This window comes from Suricata suricatta, chromosome 1 (assembly GCF_006229205.1).
Source record: "Suricata suricatta isolate VVHF042 chromosome 1, meerkat_22Aug2017_6uvM2_HiC, whole genome shotgun sequence".
Classification (NCBI taxonomy): domain Eukaryota; kingdom Metazoa; phylum Chordata; class Mammalia; order Carnivora; family Herpestidae; genus Suricata; species Suricata suricatta.
Genome location: NC_043700.1, coordinates 98,253,478 through 98,263,472, shown reverse-complemented (window position 1 = coordinate 98,263,472; position 9,995 = coordinate 98,253,478). Strand labels below are relative to the sequence as shown.

The window sequence follows — 9,995 nt, the reverse complement described above, 5'->3', positions numbered from 1 at the left end:
AAAAAAAAAAACTAAAGAAAAAAATCAAGCATACTTAGAAACATTGCCTTATATGTAACTAGTTCAATATAATTAGAACTCCTTTGCTTTCTGCCTGTGGACGCCACCAAGTAAGCATCGTTGAAGTCTCCCCTCTCACCACCGTCATGTCTAAGTCAGAGTCTCCCAAAGAGCCTGAACAGCTGTGAAAGCTTTTCATCGGAGGTTTGAGCTTTGAAACAACCGATGAGAGTCTGAGGAGCCATTCTGAGCAACGGGGACCGCTTACGGACTGTGTGGTAATGAGAGATCCGAACACCAAGTGCTCCAGAGGCTTTGGGTTTGTCACCTATGCCACTGTGGAGGAGGTGGATGCAGCCATGAATGCAAGGCCACACAAGGTGGATGGAAGAGTTGTAGAACCAAAGAGGGCTGTCTCAAGAGAAGATTCTCAAAGACCTGGTGCCCACTTAACTGTGAAAAAGATTTTTGTTGGTGGCATTAAAGAAGACACTGAAGAACATCATCTAAGAGATTATTTTGAACAGTATGGGAAAAGTGAAGTGATTGAAATCATGACTGACCGAGGCAGTGGCAAAAAGAGAAGCTCTGCTTTTGTAACATTTGATGACCATGACTCTGTAGACAAGATTATCATTCAAAAATACCATACTGTGAACGGCCACAACTGTGAAGTAAGGAAGGCTCTATCTAAACAAGAGATGGCCAGTGCTTCTTCCAGCCAAAGAGGTCGAAGTGGTTCTGGAAACTTCAGTGGTGGTCGTGGAGGAAACTTCAGTGGGCGTGGTGGCTTTGGTGGCAGTCGAGGTGGTGGTGGATATGGTGGCAGCGGGGATGGCTATAACGGATTTGGTAATGATGGAAGCAACTCTGGAGGTGGTGGAAGCTATAATGATTTTGGCAACTACAACAGTCAATCTTCAAATTTTGGACCCATGAAAGGAGGAAATTTTGGAGGCAGAAGCTCTGGCCCCTATGGTGGTGGAGGCCAATACTTTGCCAAACCACGAAACCAAGGTGGCTATGGCGGTTCCAGCAGCAGCAGTAGCTATGGCAGTGGCAGAAGATTTTAATTACTGCCAGGAAACAAAGCTTAGCAGGAGAGGAGAGCCAGAGAAGTGACAGGGAAGCTACAGGTTACAACAGATTTGTGAACTCAGCTAAGCACAGTGGTGGCAGGGCCTTGCTGCTACAAAGAAGACATGTTTTAGACAGTACTCATGCGTTTGGGCAAAAAACTCGACTGTATTTGTGACTAATTGTATAACAGGTTATTTTAGTTTCTGTTCTGTGGAAAGTGTAAAGGATTCCCACAAAGGGTTTTAATGTAGATTTTTTTTTTTTGCACCCATGCTGTTGATTGCTAAATGTAATAGTCTGATCATGACACTGAATAAATGTGTCTTTTTTAAAATGTGCTGTGTAAAGTTAGTCTACTCTGAAGCCATCTTGGTAAACTACCCCAACAGTGTGAAGTTAGAATTCCTTCAGGGTGATGCCAGGTTCCATTTGAAATTTATCTGCAACCTACTTGGGCACAGAATCCATTGTCTCCACAAACACTGGTGTGGTTGAACTGACCGTTAATGTGTTGTGACCTGGAGTTCACCGTTAAAAGGGTCACCCAAACAAAGTCCTGGAGTTTATTTGCTTATTAATATGATTGTTGGCACATCCTATGCAATATATCTAAATTGAATTATGGTATCAGATAAAATTATAGATGGGATTAAAGCTTGTGTATCGTCCATATCATGTGTAATCAATAAACGATTTAATATTCTCTTGACAAAAAAAAAAAACTCCTTTAGTAAGGAAAGGAAAACAAGTTTTGCAAAAAAAAAAAAAATATGACAGTGGAAGTAATTTAATTCATACTTACCTGTCATCCTTTGCAGTCTTGTCACACTCAATATCGAATTGCCACCTTTCAAGGACCTCACCACTCTCAATATTTGAGATGACTACCACCAGTTTCTGAACTGAACACTTGTATAACCAATCTGGAATACATAATAAGGCATGTTGTCGGTCCACTGCATTACAAACAATTCTCTTCTCAGGTCTCACTTCCTATCGTCTGAAAATTCCTACCACTGGAATTTTGGAACTCCTCCAACCTGTAGAGGAAACTTGCCCCACAACATCCTAGCTCCTGTTTTTGAATTCTCTGTTAAGTAGTGAGTGCTGAGAACAGAGTAGTGAATATGCAGTACTTCCATCCTAATACAAGGTAAAACGTAGGAGACGGGGATGAATCTAATCATTGCACCAATAAATGGAAGATTATAATTATGATGAATGCTGTGAAGATGTGGTATTTGATGCCAGTGAGTGGATAATACAGGAAAATGTGATCCATTCAAGGAGTTCTCACTTGAGTTTAGTTCTAATAAAAAGTACTAGTAAATATGCAAAAGAATACAGAAAAGGGTATAGGTCTTAAACACTAAAAAGGGAATCTCATCTGACCAGAGGACTGAAAAGCCGCCAATACAACTGCAGTTAAGAAAGGGAGAATGAAGAAGGCAAGTCTGGCAGGATACATCGGGGTCAAACCATTCAAGGCCACATGGGCCAAATTAAAGAAGTTATATCTCAAGAATGAGGGAAGTTTTTACTGTGTTTGAAGCAGGGTGTGATGTAATTAAATCTGTATTTCAAAACTATCCTTCTGGCTGTGAGGCAGAAAGTAGACTGGAGGTAAAAGGGGATCTAGGGATACTAATTAATTAGTAATTCAAGTAAGATGTAACCAAGCCTTATAGAAGGATCAACTGGTAGAGATGGATCAGTAGATAGATCCAAGAGATTTCATGGTTAAAAAGGTTAAGATTTACTGGACTACTTGAAAGTAAGGAAGAGGAAAGTGTCAGGGATAGCTCCTAAGTTTCTAGTTTATATCACTGGTTAGATTATTGATTTATTCACGGAGACAACCCCAAGATCAAGTGTACCAATCTCTACTGACTGAGCCAGCAAGGAGCCCCTTTAGTTTTTCATATTCTGAGTTTGAAGTATCACTGGGATAGTCACATGAAGACTTAAGGGACCCATTTAATATGTGAGCAGAGTTAGGAGAGTTGTAGACGTACATTTGTGAGTCAACTACACAAAGATTAGTGAAGCTATCTATGTATGACAGAGATCTAGAGAGATCTGAGAAGAAGTCCTCAGAATGAGCCCTGACTTCATCTTAGATATTTGGACAGTATACTCAGGAATCAACAGTTTGTTGTTTCTTAAGAGAGGAAACAATTTAGTAGTTTCGAGGGCATGTGAGCCACCTAAGTCTCTGTTGCATAGTCTGTTAAAAAACAACCCTTTACAAATTTGAAAATATCTTTTGCAGGCAGCGCAAAAATAGTCCACATGCTAGATATGGCTTGTCACCCTTGCTGACCCTTTGCCATATATCAATTAACTTTTTATCATTTTAGTTCTCAAGAGGAGACTGGTTAGTCACTTAAGGATTTGGAGGGAAGGGTGGGGTGGAATTATTTTTTTCTTTTAAAACTGAAGACTGACGAAACCAATGAAAATAAAATAAAAGGGGCTCAAACTCACAAGCCATGAGATCATGACCTGAGCAGAAGTCAGACACTTAACCAACTGAACCACCCAGGCTCCCCACAATTAATTTAATTTTAAAAAGAAAGCTACTTGAAAAAATATATATGGCTCATGAATTCAAGAGAAAAAAATAGATGACTACTATTTTTCTAAGTGTTTTTTTGGAACTATTATTTTGGAAGATCAAAGAGGGAGGTAGGCAGAAACATCTTACAACACAGAAAAATCAGAAATGAGAATCCTAAGTGGAGAAAAACATGATTTAAAAAAAGAGGAATAAATGGAGAGTAAGTATTGTGATCCAATAGTAACTTCTTGAGCTAATAAAAAACAATGAGTGTTCAGATAGAAAACACTTATTGACTTACAAGCAGGAATTTTTTTTTGTTTATTTATTTTTGAGAAAGAGAGACAAGAGTCAGAGGCTCTGTGGTGGGTTCTGTGCTGACAGCAAAGAGCCTGATGCAGAGCTCACACTCAGGAACTCTGAGATCATGAATTGAGCCCAAGTCGGATGCTCAACTAACTGAGCCACCCAGGCATCCCAGGATTAAAAAAAAAAAAAAAAAAAAAGAAACAAAAAACCTTCTGGGTGCTCTATTCTTTAGAAGTTGTACTTTTTAAAGTTTAGTTCCCAGGTTGGATCCAATTTTATTTTGCTTTATTCTAAAATAACAATGGCTTTAAACCAGGCCACTACAGAAAATATATGTTAAAAATATATAGTGGATTTTTCTCAGATAATGCACTATCATAAGTACATAAAATTATAATTTGTTCCATCTGGCCACATGAATTACAAAAATCATTTCTAAGGGAGTTGATGGTGATTGTTTTGTGAAGCTGTATCCGATTCCTAACATCAAAATATTCAACCCACTCAACATGTTGTAGGGGAAAAGTGGAATTTCTCTCAATCCATGTATTATTTGCCTTCTTCCAATTGAGAGTCACTATATTTGAGATTGTAGTGTTCTACACTTCTATGTACAGACCTGAAAAACGACCACCAAGATGCCAGGAAGGAAAGTCCTAGAAGGCCTGCAAAACTCAAAATTGTTTCCAACAGTTAAATACCTTTTAGTTGTTCCACCACATTATTTAGGTATTTTATGAGCTCAGGATCAGTGGTTACAAGCAAGGTGAGTCCATATTTCTGCACTCTAGTGAAGGTTTCAGATGGGTATATGCCACGCTGGTATAAAATGCTGTTGATACCAAATGCTGAAAACAAAAGGAATGTTAAAGACAAGTTACTATCACTTTGTAACTCCAGAAAATAAAACCTTTAGCTGTGGCTATGGTTTCATTAATGGTATAAAACTGTAAATGTCTAGACACATGTTTGTGGGTGTGTTGCTGAAAGAGTAGCTAAAAGGGGCATTATAAATCCTTAAAACCTTGCTCCTAAGTAAAAGAACGCGATACCTGCATTTATGTGGCAATAAAAGAAAAACGCCAAACTGTATTCATCTACTACTGTCAGATTTCAGCCCACTCCAATCCAAGTCCAAATTCGGGTTAGAGGATGTCAAGATAGGCTTTTGCGTCTGAGTTAGCGACTGATAACTGGTCCAACGCTGCAGGCAACCCTCTCCTTCACTTTCTCCTCACAAATCCTGCCAGATTCTACCAGAAGGTACAAATGGCCTGGTCCAAAACTGAGCTTCCTCAACTCTAGTCCATCACCCAGAATCAAAACGTGAAAAAGGGGTTCTTAAAAACATACACGGTCCCCACCCCGGTCGTACTGTGTCTTAAGTCGCTGAGGACTGAGTGGGGGTGGGGTGGAGGGGACAGGTGGGGAAGCGTGTACGATCTGCAGTTTAAAGCAATTCGGCAAGTGATGGGGCTACGACGCGGGACAGGCCTCAGCTCCGCAGCACCTAGGTCTCTAGGTCCATTCGCAACGCGTCCGGAAACGGCGTCTGCATCCGCCTCTTCCTAGATTCTCCGGGCAGGTAAGAGGCTGGGGCGGAGAGGGCTTGAATTCGGGGCCTCTCTGCACCCTCGGCCCCGCGCTTACCCCGCCTCCGCGGCCGAGCCCTGGGTCTACCGGGCGGCCCGGCCTCAGTTCTCCCGCCCTCCGGCCTGTGCGCGGAACACTCACAGAAGAACTCAGCCACGATTTCGGCGCTCCCGCGCAGTGTGATGCCTTGCTCCCGGGAGAGCTGCAGCGCCATTGCCAAGTTTACAGACGAAGGCGCTCTCTTCCACCCAGCAAACAGCGACAGTAGGGACTTCCACAGCACTTCCCCGCCACCCGTTTCAAAAGTAACGACGCAGCAGGCCGTCGGGCCCTTTGCGCAGGCGCGATGAACCTCTAGGTCCCGCCCCACGGAGCCGGGACTGGCCAGTCCTCTCTGTGCTCGCCTGAGCTGTTTTCTCGCGCAGGCGCAGTGGGTAGGCGTGGTCACGCATTTCCGGGTACTCACGCTCTGGAGCGTCCCAGTCTGGCTCCTCTAGTGGTAAATGCGGGGGAGATGGGAAAACCGGGATTTAGTCCCCTCCTTAGGCCTGCGGAGTGAGTCACCAAGGAGCACAGTTTCTGAGTTTCTTAGATACTTTCAAAGCGATATGGACTGTTTGCCAGCTTGGGTGGCCGCTTGAAACTTTTGATAGACGCTTTATGAGTCCGTAAAGAAACCGTGTGCGCGGCAGCCATGCCACAGCTTTGGAGGGCCCGATTTTTGTTAGCGCGGCTTTTCCTGAGAACTTGGGTTAGGGTTAAGGGGATGAGCCGCAACCCTTTTTGTCTTGTGCCTGCGTCTGTCCTCAGCTCAGCCTGCTTCCACTCGACCTCATTGTGAGGCAGTCTGGGGCGGCTGGGGGCTGCGTCTGGCAGTCTAGCTTGCGCTCCGTCCACCCCGCGCACTTTGCACCCACTGGCGGTGGTTAGGAGTAAGTTCATGTCACGAAAAAGGCCCATCGACACTGAGGAACTTTCAGGGGAATTTTGACTCACAAATTCAATGACTACATTATTAGTATGAGAAGTATTAAAGAGCGTGCACAATTAACGTTCGTGTCAATTTTGCGAAACAGTTTTCGCAAAAATTTCATCTACCTTGAAGCAGCTAGCAAGATTATTTGTAAAATGAAGTCTTAAAAGCTATGTGTCAGCTATCCTTTGCGGTTTAATTATATGAGAAGTGCCTGAGTGTGTTATTTTTCTATTGTTCCATAACAAATTACCCGTAATTAATGGTTTAAAATAACACCGTTTATTATCTCAGTCGTGTAGGTTAGGAGTTGGTATGGTATAGCTGAGTGCTCAGCTTAAGAGTCTCACATGGTTGCAATAAAGGCGTCTGCAAGTGGAATCTCATCGAAGATCTGGGTTTCCCTTCCAACCTCCTGGCTCTTAGCAGAATTAATGTCCTTGTATTTCTTAGACTGAGGTTCTCCTTGTTTTGCTAGTTGTTGGCCAGTGGCCAGTCTTGTGCCTTTGCCAAATAGCTCTTCCATAGGCTTTCTCATACTTCCAGTCTGACTTAATGGAGATCCTTTTTAAGGATTCATCCGATTAGGTTAGACCTATTCAGATAATTTCCCGTTTGATGTCTCTAATGCGGGAAGCCACATCTCATCCTATTCACAGTTTCTGGCCACACTCAAGGAGAGGGGATGATATAGGATATGCTCCATAGAGGCCATGGATTTTTGCGACCATCTTAGAATTCGGCTTATGATAGTGTTCTAGATCAGATTTTGATCAGTTTGAAGAGTGAAACAGAGGTTATAGGCTGAGTTAACCCTAAAATATTTTTCTTACATCCTTTTTGTATCTGTGTGTACGTGTCTTTAAATCACCAACTTTTCACTCTTGCACCGGGACCTTAGAGTCAGAATTCTGGCATAAGACTGGTAGAGCATTATGCCCACCTTACTACAAATAAAAATTGCCTCTCTAAGGAGTTTTATATTAGTACTCAGGACTGCAGGTAAGACTTCCTTCAGTTTCATAGTAATATAGTTTTTAAATTATCTGAAGATGGAAATAGTTGTTGGTATATTTTTGGAGATTCCAGAATTTAAAAGGCTAGAAAAATATGTTTTCCATGTATAGAAGTATTTATTAAATATGTTTTTTTGTGCTCCATGTGGAGATGTAAGACATGATTAACCTTTGAAGGCAAAGTTTGGGACACTAGGTAGCTCAGTTCGTTGAGCGTCATACTTTGGCTCAAGTCATGATCTCATGTCTCATGGGTTCAAGCCCCATGACCGGCTCTGCACTGACAGCCTGGAGCCTGTTTCCGATTCCCTGTGTCTCTTGCTATTTCTCCCCTCCTTGGCTATCATGCTTGCTCACTCGCACTTTTTCTCTCCAAAAAAAAAAAAAAAAAGGCCGGTTCTGTACTTTTTTTTTGAGGACTTTGTAATCTAATTTTGTTTAAATATGCATATGTGAAAAAATAAAGGGGGCACCCCTGTGGCAGTTGGTCTGACTCTAGTCTGGTCATGATCTCAGTCACGAGATTCTCTCCCTTAACTTCTACTCCTCCCCTCCACCTCTCTCTCTCCGTCTCGAAATAAAGGTCAGAAGAAAGGAAAGAAAGAAAGAAGAAACAAAAAAGAAAGGAAGGAAGGCAGGAAGGAAGAAGGAAGAAAGAAAGAAAGATAGGGGCGCCTGGGTGGCTCAGTTGGTTAAGTCTCCCACTTCGGCTCAGGTCAGATCTCACGTTCGTGGGTTCGAGCCCCGCGCGACAGGCTCTGTGCTGACAGCTAGCTCAGAGCCTGGAGCCTACTTCCGGTTTTGCGTCTCCCTCTCTCTCTGCCCCTCCCCTTCTCATGCTCTGTCTCTCTGTATCAAAAATAAATAAAACATTAAAATTTAAAAAAAAATTAAAAAAAAAAAGAAAGAAAGATAGATTGAAGTCTCATAAATTTGGCCTTATCAGGCTTCTGCCAAACTCAGCAGCCCCCTTTAAGACTACTTTCCCAATCTGCCTCTTCCTTTAGTCACTTTTCCACTTCGGGGCTTTTCATAACATGCTTTTCTCTGCCTAGAAATTTCTATCCATTCAAATGTCTAATTATATTTATATTATTTTTTATTTAAATGTAACTATATTTTAGAAATTTTCTTTGACCTCTCTGTAAGGTCCTGCTCTTATGCATTTTCATAGCATCTCATAGCACTATTTCAGAGCATTACTTTCAGTGTTACAATGAAAACAATGGAATTGTAATAATTATATAATGATTTGTGTTATATCTTCCCTATTGCAATGGAGGATCCATGATAACATTTTATAGATACTCCATCAATATTTGTTGAATGAATAATAATTTTAATATTTTCCTAGGAAAATTTCATGGAAGAACCCAAGACATTTTCAAATTGGAGAACCGATTGGATGGATGAGGTAAGGCCACATTTTGGAAGCTTTGAATATCCACATGAGTTGATTAAATTGGAGGTACTGGAGATTTCTAGTTTCTTAGAATTGACATAATTAAAAGGGTATTTTCTCAAGTGTAAATTCAGTAGTGGTTGGAATGAATTATGTACAGGACAGAGCTGGCTCTCAAACTTGAGAATGTGAAAGAATCACTTAGGTGTTTTGATGTATGTACATTCCTGGCTTTTCTTCCTCCTTCTCCTAATCTAATGCAGCTTGGTACCATTGCCACTAGCCAGATTGCTCTTAGGCACTTAAAATGTGCTTGTCCAAATTGAGATATGCTCTGAGCGTAAAAATACCTGATTTCAAACACTTATATAAAAGAAAAAGAATGTAAAGTATTATGTTTTTCAATGATTACATATTGATACGGTATTTTTACATGCATTGCATTAATTTCACTTGTTTCATTTTAGCTTTTTAATCTGACTACAAGAACATCTAAAATTACATGTGTGACTCAGATTTCTGTTGGACAGTGCTAGTCTACTCTGTGGGCTCTGGGAGATGACGTGTTTTAACCAGCATCCCAAATGATCCTATGTTACTTTTTGAAAAACAGTAGACCACAATGGATGTTTTAGTAATGCAGGACTAGGAGGTTGAGACCCTGGACTAGATGGGTGCCTAAGAGTTTGAATAAGGAGGTATATATCAGAGCAAGGTATTTTGAGGCAAGAATTGGGAGTACAGATAAATCCAAGATGGTAAGATGTAATACAGGATAGTGTTGGTCAAATCTGTGGAGATATTAGGAAGAGCTACCCAGACTCTGAGCCTATTCTATTTCTTATTTATCAAAGTGACATTTAAGATTCTAGAAGCTTTGGAGAGATTTCTTTTCTATTAATTTTTTTTAACTTAAAAAAATTAATTTTGTGGATGCCTGGGTTTAGTCAATTAGGCATCCAACTTTGGCTCAGGTCATGATGTCATGGCTTTGGATTCTCTGACTCCCTATCTCTCTGCCCCTCCCCTGCTCACATTCTGTCTCTGTCTCTCAAAAATGAA

General features: G+C 41.3%; 1 protein-coding gene, 1 long non-coding RNA gene and 1 pseudogene across 2 annotated transcripts in view; 2 read left to right on the top strand and 1 right to left on the bottom strand.

The window, feature by feature from the left end:
• Positions 1-5,935, bottom strand: part of MAD2L1 (mitotic arrest deficient 2 like 1) — a 9,245-nt gene extending 3,310 nt beyond the window's left edge. The window contains exons 1-3 of the mRNA XM_029941500.1: positions 5,684-5,935; positions 4,651-4,797; positions 1,883-2,003 (exon numbers count right to left, since the gene is read on the bottom strand). Coding sequence (XP_029797360.1) covers positions 1,883-2,003; positions 4,651-4,797; positions 5,684-5,756 — 341 coding nt within the window. The 5' untranslated portion in view covers positions 5,757-5,935. The remainder of the gene's footprint in view (positions 1-1,882; positions 2,004-4,650; positions 4,798-5,683) is intronic.
• On the top strand, positions 147-1,237 carry LOC115293794 (annotated as a pseudogene).
• Positions 5,936-6,046: 111 nt separating the features above from the next.
• Positions 6,047-8,993, top strand: LOC115293792. The gene is made up of 3 exons (XR_003909600.1): positions 6,047-6,097; positions 7,417-7,517; positions 8,886-8,993. It is a non-coding gene; the product is annotated as an uncharacterized LOC115293792 (long non-coding RNA).
• Positions 8,994-9,995: the final 1,002 nt, after the last annotated feature.